The sequence below is a fragment of the Ascaphus truei genome, chromosome 15 (genome assembly GCF_040206685.1).
Source record: "Ascaphus truei isolate aAscTru1 chromosome 15, aAscTru1.hap1, whole genome shotgun sequence".
NCBI classification, from domain to species: domain Eukaryota; kingdom Metazoa; phylum Chordata; class Amphibia; order Anura; family Ascaphidae; genus Ascaphus; species Ascaphus truei.
Window position 1 is genome coordinate 9922985 of NC_134497.1, and position 27284 is coordinate 9950268.

General features: G+C 47.7%; 1 protein-coding gene across 1 annotated transcript in view; it reads right to left on the bottom strand.

Moving 5' to 3' along the window:
- ATP9A (ATPase phospholipid transporting 9A (putative)) overlaps positions 1-27284 on the bottom strand; it is an 89656-nt gene extending 62372 nt beyond the window's left edge. Inside the window, exons 1-7 of the mRNA XM_075571553.1 lie at positions 27123-27284; positions 9313-9457; positions 7247-7360; positions 7003-7111; positions 3363-3421; positions 1913-1964; positions 762-856 (exon numbers count right to left, since the gene is read on the bottom strand). Coding sequence (XP_075427668.1) covers positions 762-856; positions 1913-1964; positions 3363-3421; positions 7003-7111; positions 7247-7360; positions 9313-9457; positions 27123-27190 — 642 coding nt within the window. The 5' untranslated portion in view covers positions 27191-27284. The remainder of the gene's footprint in view (positions 1-761; positions 857-1912; positions 1965-3362; positions 3422-7002; positions 7112-7246; positions 7361-9312; positions 9458-27122) is intronic.

Sequence of the window (27284 nt, forward strand, 5' to 3'; positions counted from 1 at the left end):
ATCGATCGGCAGCTTAGGTTATTCATTTTCAATAAAGGTAATTATTATTATTTTTTAAGTGCTGCTTGTTTTGCCTCTTTAAAACAATCGCTTACATTTGGTGTCCCTTCAATGTAGTCAGTCATCAAAATATTTGTATCTAACGCCCATGTTTAATATGTCTTCCCCTTTGCTTAAAGCAGCAGTGCCTTTTTTTATCTATTTCTTTTCCCTTTAATATGTGGATCAATACAATCCACACAATGATAAGTAATTAGCTAAGTTGCCGATCGATCAGCGAAGATTCGGCTCGGGGGTTCACTAAATGGCTGTCTTCTGTGGGGAAGATCATGTGACCGGGCAGTCACTAGATACAACTGGTGCACTGCTAGAGAGAGGGCAGGGCTCAAAAAGGGGTGTGCCAGAGCCTGTTTCAGAAGAGGAAGCGGATGTGACTGTGTAAATGATTGCTACAGAGACAAAAAATGCTTGTTACATTATAATACATAAAAAGTAATTCAGAGTTGATTTTTATTTTAAATGCTACAAGTATTTTCTCATAGTACAGACCTGATGTATTAAAAAAAAAAACACATGTAGGATATTGCTTGGTCTGCAGCTTTAATACAGTACGTTGAAACTGCATTCCAATGAGTGGAACTGAAATCTTTTAGAGCGAGGGGAGGACAGCGTCCCAGCCTTGTTAGACACAGAGCTGAAGCACTCAACACCAGTGGCATCTGACACACATTATGAAGAGGACAAGGAGATGTAACACTCACAGCTGCCGTGGGCAACCTTTGCGTGCAGGACACAGGCAGTCTCAGCTTCCAATCCGTCTCCCCGTCGAGCTGATCAGTCCGCAGGAAGCAGGAGCCTGCGGATAGTGTTACGTTCCACAGTTACCGCGTCACTTTGTAACAACGGGACGCAGCAACCCTTACTGGAGTGTCTGCTTATGGTGCCCACTGTGACTCGTCACATAGCAACTACACGAACGCATGCTGGCTCTACTTTTTATTCCTCGTATAGTGTTATATGCAGGGTCCGGTCCTAAAACACAATGGTGTACAAGGCACAGGGAAATAATGCAGTTCGCCCACATCCCAAGGAGCGGAGAGTGACGATCAAACCAGGATTGCTACAACAAACACCACTTACCATCCCAGAGGTGGCTGCATTCATGCGTCTCAAGTCTATTGTCCACAGCACCGCACCATTGGGACCCTCGTTTTGATAAAGGCCCCAAGAGATGGCCGAAACATTGATTATGTCACAATAAACCGGTTTATTTGTTTCTTAAGACCCGCGAGTGCCAGCCTGGTGTGTGTGTGTGTGTGTGTGTGTGTGTGTGTGTGTGTGTGTGTGTGTGTGTGTGTGTGTGTGTGTGTGTGTGTGTGTGTGTGTGTGTGTGTATATATATATATAATGTTACTTGTGAGCACCTACACGTCTCACACAGGGCTGCAACCCTGCTTCTAGTTTCCAAATCTGAAGTGTGGCAGTGTTTCCAATAAGCCAGTGACCTCTGACCTCTTCATTGCCAAAGGACGTGGCAACAACTCACTGCCAATCGGTAAACAACTACATCGCGGAATTTCCACGCTGCCCTCCGCAGGCACAGGAGGAAATTGCATCTCCAAATGCGCACTGTTTCAAGCGATTGTTTTTCTAAGTGCTCGCTGCCTCCGCTGCATGCGCGCCTGCCAGGCTGACGTCACCCAGCAGGTTCACCCTCATTGGCTGACCCCCGGGGGGGCATGGCCACCGCGCTCGTCGCGAGTATTCATCTCAATTTTTCCTGTCTTCAGGAAAAAAACTGGCGCGGCGGCCGCCCCTGGCAGCGCGCCTGGCCATTTTGAGGGGCGTCTCCTGTCCCTGCCGCGCCCGCCACAGCGGGGACCTGGCCTAATGGTTGAAAACATAGGCTTACCGTTTTTTTCGGACGTCCTCAGAAAGATCATGTCGGCCGGAATCCGCTGATTCTGTAACATGGAAAGAGAGGCCGGTATTGGGGTCGTCCCCCCTCCTTCACACAGCACGTAAAACAGATGCTTCTGCATTATAATAATGATCATAAAATAATGTGCAGCAAAACGTGAAATCTTATATGGCTTTTTTATTTTTAAATAAATCAGTCCTGTAGTATTAGATAATAGTGGCTGTTTTTTATACTCTTGCTATTTTTAATGAGTTTTAAAGCGCCTTTTGATTTCTGTAGCAGGTTTTTGCCCACATCCCCAGCAGTGCAAGATATTTGCAACACTTTCCTGTTTGTGATTATCTGTTGCCAATGCTCCCAGCAGTTTTAGCTGCAAACTGTAACAATAGTCGATGTTACCTTAGTAATGTAAGGACACGTTGTAACTGCTAAGTTAGGCCGCGCCTATAGTGCCTTCGATGGCGACGGTGACACGATGGGTGACGTCACCCGTCGCCACCGGCAAAAGTTATATTTCGCCGGGAGGCGGCGTCGCGTGTTTCCGCCTATTTGATTGGTTCAAGGGCCGTCACGTGACGCGACAGCCCTTGAAAAATCAAATTTTGTCAGCTACCAGTTTTCGCGACGGCGACGTCGCGCGCACTATAAGCACTCGCGGCGGCGGCAATGCGTTTGTTTTTGGGCAACGTCGCATCACCGGCACTATAAGCACAGCCTTACACTGACTGAAGGATTGATTGAAACTGAAAGACGGCCATTATGTTAGGCACACAATCAGGATCTTTACAGATTTATAACAGGAGCGCCAAACGATTGCCGGCTTAGGTAAGAATGTAGTATTACACATTGTCACACGCTTTACATATAAAAATAATAATAAACAAAATAAATAAAAAAAAGGGGGGAATATAGTATTGCTGCTTTAACAAAAATGTAAATAATATAAAAATATATATATTCTGCTGGGGAATTTTAACAATTTAACTTTATGCCGAAGATGTTATTACAGTTCTTTTGGAATTGCCAATAAAATTATCATTTTATTGAGAATATTTATTATCATTTATTAATGATGTTTAGAATTTCAGTTCACTGCAATCTGCAATCTACAAAATGCCAATGGAGGTGTAACCCTTTCACTGTGCGTGGCTGCCTCTGCTGGCAGTGAAAAGGTTAAAACACACACAGACACACTCACAGACACACTCACAGACACACACACACACACACACACACAGACACACTCACAGACACACACACACACACACACACACACACACACACACACACACACACACAGACACAGACACACCTCCTCCTCCCAGAAATAATTGGAGATGGACAGGAAGAGAGAGGTTTAGATGCTCTTGGACCATTTGTACAAGATTATTACTTTCAGCCACATGCAGGGAGTATTAACATGTCATTGTCAAAATCTAACCTTTTCCACTATAACGAGGTCTCCAACCTGGATACTGGAACTCCTCACTTTCATTGTACCTGGGGAGGGGAAAACAGGCGATATTAATTCAAATGTCATGCAGATTTTATATATCTTAATATTTATGTTTTAACTTAATAACCCTTTAGGTCAGGGGGTGACCACTCCAGTCCTCAAGGGCCACCAACAGGCCAGGTTTTCGGGATAACCCTGCCTCAGCACAGGTGGCTCAATCATAATGACTGCACCACCTATGCTGAAGCAGGGATATCCTGAAAAACCTGACCTGTTGGTGGCCCATGAGGACTGGAGTTGGCCACTCCATACTTTAGATGAGTTCATAATTTTGTATAGTTATAAAAAAAAAATTGTTAACTAAAACTACACATTTATCCTAATTACATCATTCATTTAGCAGTTAGCCAGGGATGTTTTTATACTGATGAAATAAAAAGTTTCAAAAAAAAAAAAATACTATTTTTCTAGGGGCACGTAAAATGGCAGCCATTGTAACATTGATAAGTGGGACATGTAAGAAACTACCAAGATTTCATGATATTTTACAACTACAGAAAGACTATTTTTTATGATGATGATGGTGATGGTGATGATGATGATAACATATATTTAAGTGGATAGGAAAACATATTTTTAATGATAGTTTTATTTCATATAGCGCTTTTCTCCCAATGGGACGCAAAGTGCATCACCATTGCAGTATAGTGCGCGGTACGCAGTATTGTACTGTACATTGGCTTTTTGCAGACACCGTCCCTGCCCAGATGAGCTTACAATCTATGTGTTTTTTGTATGTGTTTTTGGTGCTTGAGGCACAAGGAGATAAAGTGACCTGCTCAAGGTCACGAGGAGCTGGTGTGTGTGTGTGTGTGTGTGTGTGTGTGTGTGTGTGTGTGTGTGTGTGTGTGTGTGTGTGTGTGTGTGTGTGTGTGTTCTGTCTTGACCAGTCATGCAGTGTATGGGTAAACAGAGAGACACTGGAACAGTAGGAGCAGTAGATAAACAGACGTCATACAGGCATTTCTGTCAGAAAGTTACACCTATTTACAGTTCTGAGATCTCCTCTTAGGCCTGGTCCCCGCTGGCTACTGCAGCGCCCGCTGTGGCGGACGCTGCAGGGACGAGAGCCCTCCCCTCAATGGCGCCGGACCCGCTGCGAGGGGGGGCCGCAGTGCTCGCGCGAGTTGCTCCTGCTCTCAATAGAATTGAGAGTAGGACTCGCGACGGAGCGCTAAGCCACGCCCCCGGCGGTTCAGCCAATGAGGGCGAACCTGCCGGGTGACATCATGACCGCGCCCCCATCACTCCCCCGCCACGCCCCCCTCCCCCCCCCCCGGGTCACTCTTCCTGCAGCTCACTGCAGACCGGGGAATCGGCTGCACGCGCCGCCAGTCTCGCGGGCGCGCATGCAGCGGAGGTACTGGGGCCTCAGCCTTACACTGAACACGCTGCAGCATAAAATGTATGCGGGAAGGAGGGGGGAGGGGGTGTTACTGATATAGCTATTCTGCTGAGAGAATGGGGCATTGTGAAACATCACCAGCTTGTAGTAATAATTACAGCCGCTGACCAGTTCGTTGCCATAACGGCCACGCAGTCCCTTCGAATACCAGCAGAGGAACTATGACCGTTATTCTCCTGCTGGTGTGGGTGAGAGGCCTGGAGCTTTGAGAGCCTTAAAAATACCAACCTGACCATCCTAACAAACCTTCCTAGGACCCCAATGAACTGACATGTGGTGGGTCAGTCCGTCCTAGGGCCAAAGAGTACTATTGGCAGTAACAATGCTTGACAATCCATGACAGGACCCCTTGGCACGGAAGGGGGCAGGCCAGGGTACCACGTTTTCCAACTGGGTATTTATTTTAGAGCACCATTACTCAGATACACGTTGGCGTTCACCTCCCTCTCGGTGGCACGCGATTTATTGTCAGCTAATGTGAAGTTTGCCTTTATGAGCAGGTCTGGTTTAACTCAGCAAAAGCTCGTTTTAATGGGCTACAGATTTCAGGAAGTTTCGATGGGGAACCCACAAGCCGGTGTTCTGGAATGTGCAACACCTCTACTGTACCCTCTGATTCATGGGCTACCAGAGCGCAGAAGGAAATGAACCTCAGCCACAAAGGTCACTTTCATTTTACGGCCTAAATCCCCTGTATTAGCATCATTATGAGAGCATGCCTTGGCCTTCCTGATACCATAACAGAACAACAACCACAAAGACAACTGAGGGTTTGGGGGAGGCGGGTCCCCGTCTGCCATGTTTTGTCATTGGTGAGCGTTTCACATCTCCAACGTGTTAAACTTGCTGGTACTGTTATTCACGGTTTCATGGACTCTTGTAAGCACATCCCGAATGCATTGTTATACTATACCAGGGGACACACACATCAATACCATTTAATTGCCTTCCTTGAAAATATTGAATTGTCCTTAAAACTGAAAATAGAATTAAGTGTTGTGAAAAAGGAATATTTTTAATTTCAATGGGAACACTGTAATTATTATCTCAACAATCCTTTAACCAGGACAGTTTGGTTAACGAGGTCTCAAGCAGACACAATCTAAGGCTGAGTCCATAGAAGGCACGTCCGTGCTGAGGCGTGCGGACGCTCCGCGCTGAGCCCCTGCATCCTCCATGAGGATGTCTTTAGAGGGGGCTCACGCGAGCGTCCGCAGGCGTGCTGAGGCGCTGGATTTTTCAGCCGACAGCCAAACTGTTTTTCAGCGCGCTGTCGGCTGAAAACATCCAATCAGCGCAGAGCAGCGTCAACGTCACGGCGCCGTGACGTCGGCGCCGTGACGGTGACGCGTCGCTGGGCGATTGGCCCAGCGACGTCACTGCCCCGCCTCCCTCAGTCTCCCTCCGCCTCCTGATCGCGCCCGCTGGCTCGCCTGCATGGGCATGAAATCGCGCAGATTTCAGCAGGCGAGCGTCAGCGTCAGCGCGTCTCAGCCCTGCTACCCCCTCTATGGCCCCAGCCTAAGGGTGGAGTGCCTGTCGCCCGAGCGATGTGTGCACTCTAGATGGAGGCGATGGGGAGGCGTCACCAGGCTGCTTTGCCCTCATTGGATGAACCGCTGACGTGACGCGGGCACCGCGCGAAAAAAAAAAACTAAATTATTTGTCGGCTCAAAATTCTGCTGCGCCAGCGCTCGTCATCGCGCTCACTATGGCCAGCCCGATAGAGCTGCTGCATTTTGTTCGCGCCGCAAGCGCCGTCGCACGCACTACAATCGCGGAATAAGGGAACAGGGGGGTCCCAATAACGTTACGATTGTACAAACCTTTCCAATCATCTGGTTAACCAAGAAACTCCAACACTTGGATTTCACCAATCCACCCCTTCACTGCCAGATGGGACGGCAACATCTGGCAGGGAAAGAGTTGGCTGGATGTTGTCCAGATGCAATTCCACAGGAACTACAGATGTTCAACTGAGCCAGGCGCAGCGGAGCAGCAATTAGCCCACCTGCCCGCGTGAGTGCAGGACTCCGCTGGCCGGGCTCTGTTTTGTGAGCTGTCAGCAGCATTAGAATGAGCTGGTCGCTCCCCACTGCTCCACGCGCCACATACAGGATGCAGGGAGCAGGAGTTAAAACTAGGAGCCAAGAAGCTGACCTCTCGCTGTGAGCTTGCTGTAGACCTGGGAGTTGACTTCCTTGTCGCGTACCAAACATCGGATCTCCTCCACGGCCTCGCGAATGATGGTGACGGCCAGGACGAAGCCCTGGAGAAGGAGGAGGGGGGGGGGGGGAAGGATAGGCGCAAAGATTAATTGACACGGACTTGGTTATATTACAATAGTTCCCAAGTCCTAATGAAACTCGGGCACATTTTATCGGGGTTTATCTATGCTGCTTACCAAGGGAACCCAGAAAGTGTAAAGCGGCCCGAGGCGCATTTCAGGTACAAACTGAGAACAGGCCAGTAGCAAAAAATAGAGGTTGAAAAAGTATTTGAACTGGTTAAAGAGAACCTGAAAAAAAAGGAGAAAAAAACAGACTAGTCAGATCCAATAAAGTAATACATAGAATAGAAAACAGTGTCGTTATTTTAACAATTTATATGATTGTCACGTGTATTACTGCTGTGAAACGCTATGTACATTAATGGCGCTATATAAATAAAGACATACATACATACATACATACATACAACCATGACTAAGCAACACCGGTCTGAAAGCTAAATACAAAGGTATGAGAAAGAAAAATATATATATATACATATACACACACACACACACGTGTGGACATTAATTAGAAAAAGCAGTCCCTGTCCGAAGAGCTTACAATCTAAGTATATTGTGGTGTGTGTGCTGTGTATAAATATATATATATACACACACACACACACATATATATATATATATATACATACATATATATATATATATATAGATACATATATATATATATATACACACACACACACACACACACACACACACACATACACACACCCCACAATATACTTAGCTTGTAAGCTCTTCGGCAGGGACTGCTTTTTCTAATTAATGACCAATATATTACCGCTGTTAAGCGCTATGTACATGGATGGGGCTATATACTGTAAGTAAGATATATGTGTACACACACACACACACATACACACACACACACATACACACACAATCAGTATATTAACATACATCTCCAACACTTTAAACTTTGTTATATTCAAAGGGGAAGTGGCTCGCAAAGTCCCGACACGTTCCGTATGAGTTTAGTGAATCTCCTCCTAACACTTAAAAATCATTAATCCTGCTAAAAGCCACAGCTGCCGCCCCCCTGCTGCCTCACATTAATACACCCCGGCTGTCTCCAAACACCCACATGAGTTTCCAGTTTTACTACTGTCCTAAAGGAGTCTCCGCTGGCGATTAGAACATGAGCCGCAGTGGTTTGGGACTAGAGCAGCAGGGTGGCAGAGAGGCTCACACGTGGAGGAAACGCAGATCTTTCTAGAATAAACTAGTTTGTGTATCCACATGCACCAGACAATCACTCACGTTTGACATACAGGGGGTGTGAGAAAAATGCTACAGTGTCCCAACAGCTACACCCCACGTCACAGCTAAATATAACCCTAAAAGATGGTATAGAGATTTATCCTGCCACAGATGGCTCGCTACCTCCAGGGGTCTAATTATTCTACAGTTAGACCCCTGCTGGGTGGTCGCAGGAGAACTGTGAACAAAAAAAAACCAACAGTTACCTCTATATATTACCACATTGTGTCTTATAATATAGCTATAGAAAATGTAAGGGCGTCATAGTTAGCGTTAATATTTCCTAATGTTTGGTAACTGCTTGTCTGTGGAATACATCTGCTGTAAAGAACCATATCCATTCATAGCTGCTACATACAGCCACCGAGTCTGCAATCTTACACTAAATCCACAGACCACATGTGATCTAAGGGTTTTATTCATTATTATCCAACACCGCGGGGTTCCAGAATCCCCTTATCCTCCAGGGCCGCGTGATATGCTAATTATAATTTAACTGCGTCAATATAAACAGCAAAACACTGGGTCTAATTTAGCTAAATATTTTGGGGGATTACCATTAACGTTACAAAGGTTCAGCCCCACCCCAAATAGGGTCGCCAGGGGGCTTCCCCAAAAATACTGGACTCAATGGTGAAAGGTGCGTCAGGTCACTGTGTCCAGGGAGGTAATACCGGACACAGACATGTCCAGTATTACAGCACCTCTCATTTTTTACTGGACAGAGTGTCCAAATGCAGGACAGTCCAGTTCAATACCGGACACCTGGCAACCCTACCCCCAAACCAGCTGTGAAGTAAAGTACCCGAATACATGCCAGGCATGTCGATGCCATTAGAACACCTTGGTTCCGGGACGGACTGCCCCTTTCAATCCAATACATTTGGTTTGCCAAGAGCCCCAGTGCCCACTCTTACCCCGGGTAGAAAGGTGAAGAAGTTGTATTTCTGATTGTTGATGACATTTCGGGGATACCTCTGCTCTCGTTTTTCAGGGTGGCCGAGCCAGACCGTGCGCGGTCTTAATTCCCCTCTGCCGCAACATCCCAAGCACTCACAGCACCTGCGGGACGCGGTGGGAAATGTTAGAATGCCGGAAACGGGAAGGGTAACCAATACACCGCAGTGCATAGATGGCACACAATAAAAATAAGAAATACAACCTTTGGGAATTATAGGTCCCAAAATAAAAGCCCAAACTTTCTAGTGAGCACGATTTGGGATTGGGAGCTTCTTGGGGAAAAGACATATTAATGCAGCAGTCCAAGCTGACGGTTTTAAAAAAAATTTATTTCCTCCCCCACCCCCCCCCCCCCCTTTAATATGTGCATCAATGCAATCCACACAATGATAAGTAATTAGCTAAGTTGATGATTGATCCGTTCTCCTGTGATCGACCAGCGAAGATTCTGCTCAGGGGTTTACTAAATGGCTGTCAGTGCAGCAGAAGAGGACCAAAGATGCAAAGTTCTGTGGGGGAAGATCATGTGACCAGGCGGTCACTAGAAACAATTGGTGCACTGCTAGAGAGAGGGCAGGGCTCAAAAAGGGGTGTGCCAGAGCCTGTTTCAGAAGAGGAAGGGGATGTGACTTTGTAAGTGGTTGCTATAGAAACCAAAAATGCTCGTTACATTATAATACTTTTAAATGTCAGAGTTTTTAAAAAAAAAAAAACAATGCTACAAGTACTTTCTCATAGTAGAGAACTGATTTATTTAAAAAAACACACACGTCGGATATCGTTGTGGCGATTTTAGGCGGTTTAAGCACGACAGTTCGGTTGTTTCGGCAGGGAGTAATACAGCTGTAATAGTTGGTGTACCCAATGGGTTTTTTTTAGGGGTGGGGGGGTTGGGGAGGGTGTTATATGTTTTCATGAAGAAGACTCATTGGACCTTTGGAAGTGGTTAGCTATAGAGCTATAACCTGCATTATTTATATTACGGCGTGCTCATTTTCAGGGTGGCACCCCCAAACATGCCAACTACAAAAGTCATTTACAAACATGGGGTGTGAAAAACATTAAGTGTAAAGCTGCCCATGATTAGCGAATTTAATGAGGTTCACAAAGTTTATAGCACAACTATCAACTATATATTTTTCTCAAATCATACAGCGCAATCAGTTGCCCATTTTTACTAAGCACCGCTTTTGCGTAAAACCCTTACGGCCTCTTCTAGTCAATGGGTTGGAAGACGTTGTACGGAATAGTACCTCTTAGTAAATATGGTCCATTATTTAAGTCGTATTAAAAAGCAGCAATTTACCCTACCGGACACCCTCTTTTATGAGGATGGGAAACATGGGGTGTCCGGAGCTGAACAGCATTATTCCGGGTAACGAAAGCAACGTTCTGGTTTTTAAATCCCGTTAATTTCCGCTCCGAGGACCCCCTGCTTCCTGAGATACTGACCTCCGTAGTAGGTGCCTGTAGCCGCTTCGGCTGAGCTTTAAAGTTTAAAGCTCCCACGTCACGCGAGCCAATAGGAAGCTGCCCCGATGATGTCATGACCTCCTATTGGCCCAGAGGGTTCGGGAGCTTTGAACAGCGGCCATAACATGATCCATGGTAGCCAAGCGGAGCAGCTACTGGCACCTACCTTGTAGGTACGTATCACCGGAAGCAGGGGGTCCCCAGAGCTGAAATTAACGAGGTTCAGCTCAGGAGACCCCCTGCTTCAATGCTATAGAACAATAAAAAAAATTAAAAATCGCCGGCTTGGATTGCCACTTTAAAGTAGAAAGCATGGTTTCCCCCACCCACACACTATTACACCAGCTGAGAGTAACATTACTCCGATAAGCAGGAGATTCCATAAAAGGTTCAATGTTTGATTGTTTTACACTTTTGTAAATGGTTGCTACAGAAATAAAAAATGCTTGTTACATTATAATACATTAAAAATGTCATTCAGAGTTAAAAAAAAATATGCTCCAAGTATTTTCTCACAGTACAGTACTGATTTATTTAAAAAACACACACACACACACACACACACACACACACACACACACACACACACGTGTAGGATTTAAGCCTGTTTACAGAATGAGCTGGCATACAAGAACCCGGACAACAAAATCAACAAGACATTATTTAACAAGTCCTTCCATGCGAGAATTCCCTGTCTAAGCTATCTGACCGTTCCAGGATAAAACCCGCACACGCCCTGGGGATCTGTTCCCTTATTCTTCAGACAGCCAGATATAGATTTAGGATCTTTATTATGAAGATGTAAATGGTGAAACCCGGTGTCGGAGAGGGCAAATACAGTAATAGGGGCAAGTCTCCTCCAGGGATCAGCAAAGCGACAGGTTGTGAGAGTGGGTTTTGGGGGGCGGGGGGGGGGGGTTGTGCGGGGTGAATCTGAAAAGAATGGTACTACTGTCGTTTTTTGTTTTATATACAACTAGCTTATGTGCCCGTCTACGCCCAGGGAATGTAATATTGAAATATTGAACACATGTCCCCAACTGCCGGGCCAAAAATAAACTGTTTAGAGCAGCAAAACGTAAATTCGTTTTTTTTTTTTTAAATAAATACGTTCTGTAGTATTAGCCCACCTCCCCAGCAGTGCAAGATATTTGCAACACTTTCCTGTTTGTGATAATTTGTTGCCGATGTTCCCAGCAGTTTGAGCTGCAAACAGTAACAATAGATAATGTTACCATAGTAACATCAGGATACATTGTAGCTGCTGAGTTCCACTGACTGATTGAAACTGAAAGTGAAAGGCGGACATAATGTTCGGCACACAATCATGATTTTGACAGATTTATAACAGGAGCGCCAAATGAAGGGAAAAAAGGAGAAAGTAGTATTGCGGGTTTAAAAAAATAAAAGGATATATCCAATTAAACGCACTGTATGCGTTTGCTGATCATCAGAACTTTTCTGCAGGGTACAGGGACAGCAAATGTCTTAAAGGGCAGAGAAAGCAAACAGGAATTTCCAGTTTCACTTGTATAAAAACAGAAAGATATGCGTGTTGGGTCTCGTCTGCAGCTAATTGGCACACGTGTGACGCATGCAAGTCACTCATTACTACACATCATTTCCACACGTGTCATTTGATTTCGGTGTGAGATCTGTCACAGGAGGACTTTCTGCCGGGTCAGGTGTCCTGTGTTTGACAGCAGGTAAAGGGATTAAAAGATCTTCTTTAGTAGCTGCCATATCAGATGCATTGTAAGGAACCCCAACCCTCTCTAATAGTGTGTCTGAGATCTGATGCATTGTAAGGAACCCCAACCCTCTCTAATAGCACCTCTGAGATCAGATGCATTGTAGGGAATCCCGACCCTCTCTAATAGTGTGTCTGCAATCAGATACATTGTAAGGAACCCCAACCCTCTCTAATAGCGCGTCTGAGATCAGATGCATTGTAAGGAACCCCAACCCTCTCTAATAGCACGTCTGAGATCAGATGCCTTGTAAGGAACCCCAACCCTCTCTAATAGCACATCGGAGATCAGATGCATTGTAAGGAACCCCAACCCTCTCTAATAGCACGTCTGAGATCAGATGCCTTGTAAGGAACCCCAACCCTCTCTAATAGCGCGTCTGAGATCAGATGCATTGTAGGGAACCCCAACCCTCTCTAATAGCACATCGGAGATCAGATGCATTGTAAGGAACCCCAACCCTCTCTAATAGCACGTCTGAGATCAGATGCCTTGTAAGGAACCCCAACCCTCTCTAATAGCGTGTCTGAGATCAGATGCATTGTAGGGAACCCCGACCCTCTCTAATAGTGTGTCTGCAATCAGATACATTGTAAGGAACCCCAACCCTCTCTAATAGCGTGTCTGAGATCAGATGCATTGTAAGGAACCCCAACCCTCTCTAATAGCACGTCTGAGATCAGATGCCTTGTAAGGAACCCCAACCCTCTCTAATAGCACATCGGAGATCAGATGCATTGTAAGGAACCCCAACCCTCTCTAATAGCACGTCTGAGATCAGATGCATTGTAGGGAACCCCAACCCTCTCTAATAGCACATCGGAGATCAGATGCATTGTAAGGAACCCCAACCCTCTCTAATAGCGTGTCTGAGATCAGATGCCTTGTAAGGAACCCCAACCCTCTCTAATAGCGCGTCTGAGATCAGATGCATTGTAGGGAACCCCAACCCTCTCTAATAGCACATCGGAGATCAGATGCATTGTAGGGAACCCCAACCCTCTCTAATAGCGTGTCTGAGATCAGATGCATTGTAAATTATTCTGCAGTTGGTACAATTTTCAAGTGACCTGAAAATTACAGGGACCCCTCTATGGGTGACTGCGGGACCCCTGTTTAAAAACCCTGCCCTAGATATATCCTGTTCAAAAGACACATTGTAGCCACCCCCATTTCTAAAATAGTAATTGGCATCGCTTGTAGGACCTTCCACTGAGGCTGCCCCCCATGCCCACTTTTTTGTTGTACATAGGTGGGAAGCAAGGAGTTTCCAGAGGTGGACCCCTTTAATTTCAACTCTGGGGACCCCCTGCTTCCAGAGATACTTTCCAGGGGGAAATGCCGCCGGTAACGTAACCTTAAAAGGAGGAACAACTTAACTTGACGTAAATCTCCCACTCTACTGGCGCCAATAGAAAGCCGTGACGTCCTCCGTCGTGGAGTCCTAGTGGCCGGCTTGCCACAGGGGATTTAAATACCGGGACGTGACCGGCAGCTCCTTTCCCGGTATGTGCCTGGGGAACGGGGGAAGGTCATAGACTGCTGCTTTGAATTTACTGCAGCAGCTGAATCATCCTTCCCATAAAGCAGAAAATGAATTCACTGCTCGGAGCTGCAGATTAAAGGGGCGAGCTACCACAACAACAACAACAAACTCTATCATCTACATCAGCGGTGGCCAACTCCAGTCCTCATGGGCCCCCAACAGGTCAGGTTTTAAGGATATCCCTGCTTCAGCACAGATGGCTCAATCCGTGGCTCTGTCTTGAGCCACCTGCACTGCAGCTGGGACTGGTTGAGCCACCTGTGCAAAAGCAGGGATATCCTGATCTGATCTGTTGGTGGCCCTTGAAGCCCGGAGGTGGCTGCCCCTGGTGTAACGTCTTTCTTTAGACAGCTACGGTAGTTAAAGCACTATACACCCCTGCACTAAAGCACTATACACCCCTGCACTAAAGCACTATACACCCCTGCACTAAAGCACTATACACCCCTGCACTAAAGCACTATACACCCCTGCACTAAAGCACTATACACCCCTGCACTAAAGCACTATACACCCCTGCACTAAAGCACTATACACCCCTGCACTAAAGCACTATACACCCCTGCACTAAAGCACTATACACCCCTGCACTAAAGCACTATACACCCCTGCACTAAAGCACTATACACCCCTGCACTAAAGCACTATACACCCCTGCACTAAAGCACTATACACCCCGGCACTAAAGCACTATACACCCCTGCACTAAAGCACTATACACCCCGGCACTAAAGCACTATACACCCCTGCACTAAAGCACTATACACCCCTGCACTAAAGCACTATACACCCCGGCACTAAAGCACTATACACCCCGGCACTAAAGCACTATACACCCCTGCACTAAAGCACTATACACCCCTGCACTAAAGCACTATACACCCCTGCACTAAAGCACTATACACCCCGGCACTAAAGCACTATACACCCCTGCACTAAAGCACTATACACCCCGGCACTAAAGCACTATACACCCCTGCACTAAAGCACTATACACCCCTGCACTAAAGCACTATACACCCCGGCACTAAAGCACTATACACCCCGGCACTAAAGCACTATACACCCCTGCACTAAAGCACTATACACCCTGCACTAAAGCACTATACACCCCTGACTGTCTATCAAGTTTGTTGTTGGTTTTTTTTTAAAGTCACTTGATTAAACACAGGACAGAAACTGATCAAATGTTAACTTCACATATCCGGCGCCTTGTTTGCTTTCACATGCCAAAATAAGGGTGGGTCGTTTCAGATTACCCCAATCAGCCGCAGTGAGAGGGAAAGTCTAACGGTGTTAGGCTCTCACATTCCCAAATAGGTTTACTAGGAAAAGAACCGCATGCTTTATACTCTGGAGGACTTCCCGAAGCAAGGATGGGAGGATGTAACAGGAGAGAGAAAAATGGTCTGTCCGAATATATTTATGTAAGATGCTTGGTCAGGAATCTCCATAGAAACACGTGGAGCGACTCCTATTTAATTCAAATAACTAGATTGGCTATTCTTTGAGTTTAAGCGCAAAGTTCATCTTTCCCGTCTTGCCTTCAATTACTTTCTGGGCAAGCCACCCGTCTATCTGAACAAGCTCCTCACCCCTACCACCTGCAGCACTCATCATCTGAGATCTGACTCCAAAAGACTGTTCGCGGTCCCAAGGTTCAACAATGTATCCAGCCGCTCCTCCTTCTCTTACCGTGCACCCCAAAACTGGAACAGTCTACCGGAGACTCTCACATCCACCACCAGTTTAAGTTCTTTCATAACTATGACTGTCTCACATTTTAATCTGGGCTGTAACTGTTACATACAGTACGCCTAAAAGATGAAATATGCTAAACTGTTCATGCAATGTCTTTATATATTATGTATAACCCTGTTCATTTAATGTAACCATATATTTGTAACCATGTATCTGCCATCATAACTCTGTGCCCAGGACATACAGGTCAACCCCCTTATAACGCTGCGCTTGGGGTCCATAGAATCACATCGCGCTATAAGCGGATCGCGTAAGAAATAATGTTCCATTGTTTGCATTGTACAATAAAGTATTTAAGACACCAATAATCGTGTTGTAAAGTATTCATAAATACGAAAATTGGGGGCCACGCTTACATCGCGTTATAAGCGGATTTGCGTTGTAAGGGATCGCGTTATAACGGGGTTGAGCTGTACTTGAAAACGAGAGGTAAGTCTCAGTGTATTACTTCCTGGTAAAACATTTGATAAATGAAATAAATAAATACGTTGTAAAGACATGTAAGTGCTGCAGAAGATTTAAAGTCACAACGTTTTGGATTGAGACAAAACACTTAGAAAAAACAGCTTCACCGCAGATGGAATATGTCCCATAATAATGTAATAACTTAGCCAATATTTCAGTTCCTATATGACCGGCAGCAGAGCAGTGGGACGACATCCTGATTAAAACCCAGTAAGGATGGAACACAGACTCAGTGACTTATTAAGTATTAATTACCCTTCAGTACTGTATTTGCAAGCAGGGAAGCCCCAGGACACTCCATTGAGTTGGTTGTAGTTTTATCGTTCTAACATGTAACTATCTACTATGTCAATATTGTTTTATATACCTAGAAGGAATGGAGATATTATGTACACTGTATTTACACTCCAATACATCAGGGATGCACAATCTTTTTCTCCTGCGCCCCTCTGCCGGCTGTCCCACTCTCAGCGCCCCCCCCCCCCCTACTTTGGTTCCGGCGTTCTGGGCGTCATGACATCACAGCAATGGGTCCAGAGCACGTATGTAAAGCGAAAATGTACTTAAAGTGAAGCGCTACCTTTTTCCCACTTATCGATGCTTCGGTACAGGTAGGGAGCCGGTATTGCTGTTCAGGACGTGCCGACAGGCGCATGCGCGAGCTGCCGTTTGCCTATTGGGCGAGGGGAATCAGCGCGTCACTACTACGGCGGTCTGTAGGGCAGAATTAGTGTCTGTACTTGCGAAGCGAGAGTACGGACACGAGTATGGTTCTATTGAAAATATGTCCTTACTCGCGAGTGTACTTAAAGTGAGTGTCCTGAAACCGGGCTATGCCTGTATTAATAAGACTATATCCTCCCAGTGCTGCTTGGCTGGGAGACGTGCAGGTGATGAATCTGGTTCCCGCAGCCACACCTCTGTTATACTGGATACTGTCATATCGCTGCACATTCCACCTTACACAAACACTGCCAACTAGATCACAGCTCCAATAGAATCAGCTGTGTACATTAAAGCTGCCGTTCCCAGCCCAATTAAAACAAGCAGTTATTTGGAATGCTGAATTGGGACAATATCGCTGGCTGGACATAGAATCTCCCCACGCTAAAACGCCTTCTCTGCCAGCTTGTCTGTGGAGTATGGATAGAGAGAGCGCGCAATCATATAAGTTCAAACTGGAGTCAATGAAACACACGTAGGAGATAGGGACAAAAGCCAAAACTAAATTCAAACTCGCTTCCGTATCCTCGCCGCTTATGCCAATTTTCAACAACCCCAAATTTCCACCGGAGTGCGACACTAACCAATTCGATCAACTCAAATTGAAAGGGATCAGGACGATTGCCGACTTACTGAGCCTGGGGAGGTTCTCGAGCTACCAAGATGTACGCTCCAAATACGAAATTCCAGAATTGGACACATTTAAATATCTCCAAATTAGACATTTTGTACAAAAAATATTCCCAAAATTAGAATTTCCCCCTCTCACGGGCTACGAAAAGTTATGCCAGACCGGGGTTCATCAAAAAGGTCTAATTACAAAGATCTATGCTGAAATGGACCCCCCCCACCCCCCGGTTCACGACTATATGCCCAAATGGGCCGCGGCTCCAAACATAGTCATAGAAAGAGAGGACTGGGAGGATATTTGGGAAACAGCCTCAGGAACCTCCATATGTACCACAACAAAGGAGAATGTTTATAAAATATTGTTTCACTGGTATCTTACCCCTGTGAGATTAAAACAAATCTACCCTCTGACATCCCACTTGTGCTGGAGAGGCGTTCTCCTGTGATCGATCGCTGAAGATTCGGCTGTGGGTTCTTTAAAATCACTGTTAGGTCTGCAGAAGATTACCCAAGATGCAAAGTTCTGAGGGGAAGATCATGTGACCAGCAGGCCCTAGATACAATTGGTGCTCTGCTAGAAAGAGGGCAAAAGTGGTGTGACAGAGCCTGTCTCAGAAGAGGAAGGGGATGGGACTTTGTAAATGGTTGCTATAGAAACAAAAATGCTTGTTACATTAGAATATATTAAAAATGTCTTTAAATTATTATTATTGTTTTTTTAAATGCTACAAGTATTTTCTCATAGTACAGAACTGATTTATTAAATAAATTTAAAAAAACACACGTAGGCTATTGCTATTTTAAAAAAAGCACCAGTTTTGTCCTGTCCCTTTTTTATTTTTATTCTCCTACATGACTCACGGGGTCCCCTGATGTCCGGGTGAACCCCCAGCCTAGCCAGCAGGCAAACGGGAAGATTAAAAATGGCCGCAGGGTCAATTGACAGCCAATAGAATGCCGGTGCGGTCACGTCTATTAGTGACCCCACAGCCATATTTGTAGTCCTGAAGGCCATATTAGTAGTTTTTCTTGTGCGGTCGAAACCAGCACCCACAAAATACGACAAATATCTCAGGAGTCGGGGTGGATATGACACCCAGGTGTCGGGGAGCCCCCTCACCCCCGCTTCACGTAGGATAACAACATTGTAAAGTAAGAGAGGGGGTCGGGGTACTGCCGCTGTAAAGGAGATTACATTATTTTAAGGAAGCTCGTTACATTGGGAAGTTTGGGGGAAATGTGGGACTGCCCCTTTGTGCTTTTTAACACACGCACCCCCACTTCTGCTGGGTAGCTGTTCCGTGCATCTACTACCCCATCTTCCATATTAAGAATAAAATATAAATATTTCTTTCTCTTCTGCAGCCTTGAAGCAGCCGGGTTACGCACTGAGGGCTTCAAAATGGGAACATTTGTAACACTCGTCAATAAAATATTTGGTGTTGCAACGGCCTTTGAATTGGGAGAATCCATTTTGAATGCCAGTGTTAAATGCTCGATCTTGGGCAAGTCAGCTTATCTCAGGGCCAGTTCTATGTAAAAACTAAATATAATAAAAATCACCATATATCAGTGGTGGCCAACTCCAGTCCTCAGGGGCCACCAACAGGCCAGGTTTTAAGGACATCCCTGCTTCAGCACAGGTGGCTCAATCAGGGATATTCTGAAAACATGGCCTGTTGGTGGCCCCTGAGGACAGGACTTGGCATCATATGCTAATACACAATGAGCTGGCACTCACTAAGGGAGCTTCCAAAGAAACGCCCCACAATGCCTTGCCACAGTGGATGCAAAGCATTGTGGGGAGCGACTTTGGAAGCTCCTGCCGCCCGTCACAGCTATACCACACACACTAAGGCTAGCTCCCCGCTGCATGCTGCAGTGTGCGCTATTGCGTACGCTGTAGGGACAAAAGACGCCCCTCAATGGGGCCGCGCCCGCTACCTACCGCGCTGACAGATTTTTATGAAGACAGTAAAACTGACTTCAGAACAGGCGATGGAGCGCTGGCCACGCCCCCCATCGGTTCAGACAATGAGGGCTAATCTGCCGGATGATGCCATGGCTGCGCCCCCCACCGCGCCCTCCACCCCCCCCGTCTTTATCCCTGCAGCTCTGCACAGACCGGGGAACAAAGTTGCACGTGCCGCCAGCCTGGGCAGGCGCGGGTGTAGCGCCGACACCGGGACCGTAGCCTAAAGTGCAGTGTGGGGCCTTACTGCGTGCGCAGTCCCCACACGGGCTCAGGAACCCCGCTACACTGCCGGGGAGCCGCCAGTACAGGGTTTTGGGGGGTGAACCCCTTGGAGACACCTCCCGAACCCCCTGTTGGGAATCACTGCGTTGAACAATTGGAATGGGTGCCTGCAATGAAAGCGCTCGCACACATAACGCATAACAAGCCCGTTCTTTTGTAGCTGGGAGACAATGACATACAGGTTGGGGCAGTGCCGTCTTAACGCGTGGGCACGCTGGGCAGCGCCCGGGGGCCCCACGAGCATAGGGGCCCCGCGCTAATCTATGCACAGACCAGAATGTAACACTAATTTTCCGATCACCCGCCTCAGCATCCAAAACTCCCGCTAGCTCGGTAGAAGGAGAAACAGTACGACTTGTAGCGGAGAGTTGGCGTGTCTGCGTTCGCCAGAGAAATGTCGCCGGTTTTATTGCTTGCAATGTTATGGAAGCAGAACGGATTCGCGGGAGGCAATTAATGGCTGGGGCTGTGTAGGCCGGGCCCAGTGCACTGCTTTGCCCGGGGGCCTATAATGCTGTTAAGAAGGCCCTGGGTTGGGGGGTCAATAATCTCAAATAAGGGGTGTCACTGGAATGACCGTTAAAGCCGCAGCCCCCTTGTTTATTTCTCTTCCTCAGGTCGGCAATACTGGTTTGCACAGGAATCTATCGCTAAAACAGAGGTTTGGGAAGCAGAAAAAAAAAACAGAGATTTAGCTAAGGGTGGGTGACAAATGGATATATATATATGTAGCCATGCATAATAATGACTGCATACGTCTTCTCTGTTGGCAGTAAGTCCTGGTATATACAGGCCTGCCCTCAGTAGTTATGGAGGTTTTCCCTCACACCCAAGTGTGGTGCCCTGTGTAAGGATGGGAGTGGCTGTATGCTCTGAGTCCCTGGATAGTGACCTCAGAGCTGCGCCTGCCCCTGGAGTATAAAGGGCACAACACTGACAGTTAGTGTTGAGTTCGGAGCAGAGAGTAACCCGAAGATACAGATATTGCAGGAACACTTTTGTGACCCTAGTGCAGTAACTAGCGGGAGCATAGTGATAATTCCAGTGCGTTTACGCCACGCTGTGTCCAGGGACCTGGCACAGTGGTGATCTCCCTAGGAGAAAGGGAATCCCACTTCATTATTGGAGGGCGTACCTGGCAAAGGGACATCACGCAGAGATGTGCGGCTAGAGCTGGCAGCTGCATGGGGCAGTCTGCTTCATCCCTGTACTTAATAAAGATGTCCTTGAAAACAAGAACCCCACTGTGTGAGTGTGAGCTTACTCGACAGTGGATGGCACCAAGAAGGAGTTCCTCACCAGGACCATCTCCCTGCGGAAGCATAGATCCTGATGAGGTGGAGGCGCTGCACATGATGTAAGTTGGACTCGTACCCACTACCTCAGCTACCTGTCCTGATGACATCCCCTAATAACACCAAGCGGGAGACTCAAGAGTCCTGTTACTTGCAGGTGCACCACCACACACGCCTTGTAATGGGGGACTGGTTAGACTACACGGGCCAATATGAGATTGGGTGGGTCAGGCCAGAGGGAACACCCGTTACAATTGGAGGCGCTGCTGAGATACCTGTCAACAGGACAGGCTTTTGCTAGGCACACAGTAGGAATTAAGGAAAGTGTCTGCTGCCACTTTGTGCTTGAGGGACGGAGCCAGGGGTAGTCAGGGAGGTGCTGGATATGCATGCCGCAAAGACGCCTTGGGATCCGTTAGGGGTTAGTGAGTCTGGAGCCGGGGGCTATTGCTGTTCTAGTCGCCTTGAGGTAGCGCTAGCGGGGGACGCCTAAGGGGTAAACTGGTAACTGAGAGCAGGAATTCTGGACGGGTCCGCACTAGGCTAGCCAAAAGTAGGTCGACGCCCAAAGTGCTGCATGGAAGAGCCAGAGTACTCTAGTCCCCATTCCAGATCACTTACCAAGGAGCACAGACTGGAGGAACGTGTTACGGTAGACACAGGAAGGGTGAGCCTAGCCTGAGGTAGTGCAAACACGAGTCAGATCTACGTTAGGTACACAAGGTGGTGCACAAGGCATGTTTATTGTACAGATGTGGTAGCTGCCCCGCAGAGCGGAGCTCCACGTACAGAGAATCGGTGTTCAACGATCACGAGAGACCTGTCGGAATGGAGGATCTGTACAGAACAGAAGGTCCAGGATGGCGGAGAGAGAGAACCACGAGAATGGAGGATCTGCATAGAGCAGAAGGTCCAGGATTGCGGTCAGACGAAGAACAAGCTACAGAAGAGACTTTTGTGAGTTTGTTGTGGAATGGCGTGAAAGCCGTGGCTGCGCCGTGTGTGTCGTGTTTTTGTTCTCGGGATGATACCCCTGAGAATAATGAGCAGGACAGTGTGCTTAGATGGGAGGAACGAAATGGACTTTGTTATACCCCAATTAACAGACAGCCAGACGTTGCCTTCAGTGAGAGAAAAGACAATGCTTACCAAGATGGCGGTTCCCGCGTTCCCGGGACACCGCGTGGGCATGCTGCAAAAGGTCTTGCAACTTTGCAGTCTGCTAGATGTTGGCCAGGATTGGCGCCAACGCGGAAACTCCACCCCGCTGAGGAGTTTGGCGCGAAAGCTGGAGCCGCGCCCTCATGGACTATGACTCACTCCGCACCTGTGCTGGGTCAGCCTACAAATCTACAAGACATCCCCCTAGTTTCAACCAGGGGGAGTGGTTTGCGGTCTCACCGGATGTCGCAAGAGGAAATGGGAGGAAGGGTGACTATATCAGCCCATGCCTTTCAGTTGCGAAGAGCCATTGATCAGTATCGACCTCTGAGCAGAGTACCTCCGCTGATAAAAATGGCTGAAGCTGTTGATAAAGTGGACCAAGGTCCTGTGATTTCCACGCATCCTTATTCGGCTCCAGGAGGCTTCCTGGTGATCCGGGTAAAGGGTGTGGAGACTGTGGCGTGTCTCTGCCTGCAGTGCAGACTGCCGGGCGGAGCTGTGGGCAGCGAAGCCCGATGCCCCCACTGTGGACTGCAGTACATGTGGCCCATGACCACATTCGTACCGGTGCAATCTACGGGAATGACCGGAAATGTACCGGTGGCGACAGAAGAGCAGCCGGGAGCTCTCTGGAACAAGAGGGCCAGTCCCGCAGAGTCGGAGCCATCATTGGTGCTTCCGATAGAGAAACTCAGCCATCGGAGAGGTGATCACCGAGGAGCCCATCGCCGGTCTCCTACTGGGATGCCTCGGCCGAACTGCAAGCTGGAATCCTCGGACGAGGAGTGTGCAAGGCTGGCGAGTAAGACAGTCATCAGACGGGACTGTCATACCATTGGTACGCCATGGAGGGATGAAATTCCTCGTGGTGTGGAGACGCGGAATCGAATGTCTCCCGTACCGCGACCATCCGATCGCCGGAGTCCCACTGCCGTGGTGACTAGTGGATCGGACGGAGGCAGATCTACACCTACCCTGCACGGGACTAAGACACGGTGTCTGTTGCAGGCCCAGGAGGTGGAAGATCCAGAGGAGCGAGTCCAGAGCCAGACTGGATCGCGTGGCAGAATGGTGTTGGAGGAGATCCTTGTGGAGGAAGAGATTCCGCTTGGGAATCCACCGCAAGATGGCATCGCAGCACGTGCGTGTGTGGAAGTGGTGCCGGAGAACCAGGGAGGCCCCGAGTGGGAGATGGTGCCGCCTCTGCGATCGAGCAGCGGGAAGCGATCCCCTATTATCCAGGGGAATGGACGTTTGAACTGCAACCCCAGAAGCTCCGCTGTTGAGAATAAAGATGGACTTTGTGGCGACGTCAAGACAGGTATCGCTGGAGAGCAGGTCGAAACCCTGTCAGTACCTACTGTTCGGTCCCGTCCCCACACCCCGTCCACACCCAAGGTTAGTCCTACGGCCCTCGCTAAAGCCCCTGTACCCGTCCCTATCCTATTTGGATCTAGTTCCAGTTTAGGGTTGTCCGGGGAGTCACGGGGTCCTTTTGATGATCGGACTGGGAGCCTGGACTTGGGTACGTCGGATGATGGGTCGGAGGGAGGAGGGAGCATGTCCCGACAAGTGTCGGTGTCGAGTGATTGTCCTAGCGGGATGAGTATTACTGTTAGGAATACCTCTCACCGTAAGGGAGTTAATACCAGATCTGAGGGTACATCTGGAGTGTCTTCTGGTGGGCCTGATGAGGAGTCCCTAGAAGAAAATGCAGATTCTAGCTCCGAGGAACGGAAGGAGACTAGGTGGTGGGCCCCCTTGTATGAGGGGTATGTCTCGTGGCTTGACCGCACCCGCTTTATTTTAGAGAGAGAGGGGGTGGTTGATCACTGGTGGGCTGCCGGGGATTTTGATGATGAATCCTACCTTAGGGCTCTAAGGGTACGATGGGACCGTATACAGGCAGGCCTAATTATTCCTAAGGGGTCCGCAGGGTTAGATGATCCGGTGGAGACACATGAGCCCCTATCATGGGTGTTGCCCGGGAAGGCTGGTCAAACCAGTTTAACTAGGGCTTGCAGAGCTGAGCGAGCTATCATTGCCAAGTACAGGAAGTCCCATGGGTTTGATTACCCCTATGTCCCTGAACCTCTAATGACAGAGATAGAGGAGAATAGGGAGAGATGGCTCAAGAATGATATTCAGTATTATATCATTGAGCGAGGGGGAGCCATTAAAGGTATACAGGCCGAGCAGAGGGTAGCTCAACTGATGCGGGTCTGGAAGATTGGGCGCAGTGTACATATGCACAAGGTGGTGTACTGTAATGAAAGGGGAGTACCACGGGAATACAGTGTGACTGTGCATGATGCCGCGGGGCGAGAGGTAAAGAAGCCAGATCCTCGGCATTACTATTGAGTGTCCAATAGAGTGGTCTGTTGTTTCTTTTGCGCTCCCTGCTGGTCAGTGAGTGTACTGAGCGTTCATTATTATGTTATGTAATGATGTTGCTGTGTTATTTGTGTGTTCTTTTGCAGTGTTTCCTGACGCAAGGTACACCAAATTTAGGTCCCAGCCGGGACGGTGGGTATTCACCAGGGGGAGTATGTAGCCATGCATAATAATGACTGCATACGTCTTCTCTGTTGGCAGTAAGTCCTGGTATATACAGGCCTGCCCACAGTAGTTATGGAGGTTTTCCCTCACACCCAAGTGTGGTGCCCTGTGTAAGGATGGGAGTGGCTGTATGCTCTGAGTCCCTGGATAGTGACCTCAGAGCTGCGCCTGCCCCTGGAGTATAAAGGGCACAACACTGACAGTTAGTGTTGAGTTCGGAGCAGAGAGTAACCCGAAGATACAGATATTGCAGGAACACTTTTGTGACCCTAGTGCAGTAACTAGCGGGAGCATAGTGATAATTCCAGTGCGTTTACGCCACGCTGTGTCCAGGGACCTGGCACAGTGGTGATCTCCCTAGGAGAAAGGGAATCCCACTTCATTATTGGAGGGCGTACCTGGCAAAGGGACATCACGCAGAGATGTGCGGCTAGAGCTGGCAGCTGCATGGGGCAGTCTGCTTCATCCCTGTACTTAATAAAGATGTCCTTGAAAACAAGAACACCACTGTGTGAGTGTGAGCTTACTCGACAGTGGATGGCACCAAGAAGGAGTTCCTCACCAGGACCATCTCCCTGCGGAAGCATAGATCCTGATGAGGTGGAGGCGCTGCACATGATGTAAGTTGGACTCGTACCCACTACCTCAGATACCTGTCCTGATGACATCCCCTAATAACACCAAGCGGGAGACTCAAGAGTCCTGTTACTTGCAGGTGCACCACCACACACGCCTTGTAATGGGGGACTGGTTAGACTACACGGGCCAATATGAGATTGGGTGGGTCAGGCCAGAGGGAACACCCGTTACATATATATATATAGTATATATACACACACACTCTGATCTATGGGTAAGATACAAATGTATTTATTGTGTAGGATGTGTGCACTTGCTGATATATGCAGAGGCCTGCTACAGTAGTGCCCATAGCCCAGTTGTGTGATATATATATATATATGCCCAAGCACTGCCATCTACTGCACTTATTCCCTCGCCTGCTGTCTCTGTAAGTCTCCCAACATACCTCTTAGATTGTAAGATCTCCGGGGCAGGGATTTCCTTTCTTGTAGTCTGATTTTGCTGCGCTTATTATTATAATTCCCCGTACTGTATTCTTTGTGAAGCGCCGAGTACACTTTTGGCGCTATATAAAGACATACAGTACAATATACATACGCAGCTTGACAAAGCACCTGGGTGGTCAGAACATCACCCATTTTTTTTTTATAGTATGTTCTGATGGATTGAAGAAAGAAAATATGTTTTCATTTAAGTTGAGTTCTGCGGACGTGTGTGTGTGTGTGTGTGTGTGTGTCTGTGTGTGTCTGTGTGTGTGTGTGTGTGTGTGTAATATATATATATACACCCCCAGTAACACACAGCAAGCCAGCCTAGAAGAACAGAAGGATATTGAGCTCGGGCGGGCTTGTGACATTCAAAACGGGAACATATATGTACATACCATACCAGGCGAATAATACATACATTTATGAACCTCAAATGTATGTAATAATGTACACAATGTGGCAGGGTATATACTGAATAGGGTACATGTAGATGACGCCGCTGAAGCTAGCCTGTTGGGGTTTATATAGGCTCCCTGCCCTGCGTTTCCTGGTATAAATAGGACATTCTGTGTGTAGGTGCATTGGCTTGCAGAGGGGGTGGGGTTTTGCTGGGGACGGATAATTGAATGTACGCTGACGATAGGTAATGGAGACTCACAAACCAGGAAGGATTCCCGTACAAAGGCAAGGTGGCAGCTCACGGAGCAGCAATTGCCGTGGCTGAATCACTGGCCGTTCCTGACAAATCTATGCCGTGGCTGGGAGAGGGTGCTCTCACCCCCAAATCCCCCGCCACCTGCAGCCTACACCGGGGGGGGTTATATTTATGTACAGCATTTATAAAATGTGTAACCAGGACGTAATACACTGAGCGTTACCTCTCGTTTCCACGTATGTCCTGGGCACAGAGGTAAGATGACAAATAATACACGGTTACAAATACAGTCACATACGTGAGCCGGGTATACGAGCTGCCAGGGAACGCCTGGCCTGTATATACCCCGCAGAAGCAGGCTACGTGCTCCGACTCTCCACCTGCCCTTTCCCCCGAATACACGTTGGGAACCGCTTACCCCTTTTTGTGCCGGCTGTCCGCTCTCTTTTTCTGCCGGACCGGTTGCAGGGGGATATTATCAGGCATCTTGGCTATGGGCGGCTGTTTGCAGGGAATCTGCAGGGGAAAGGTGGAGCCTCTCTCTCACACTCTCTCTCTCTCTCTCTCTCTCACACTCCTC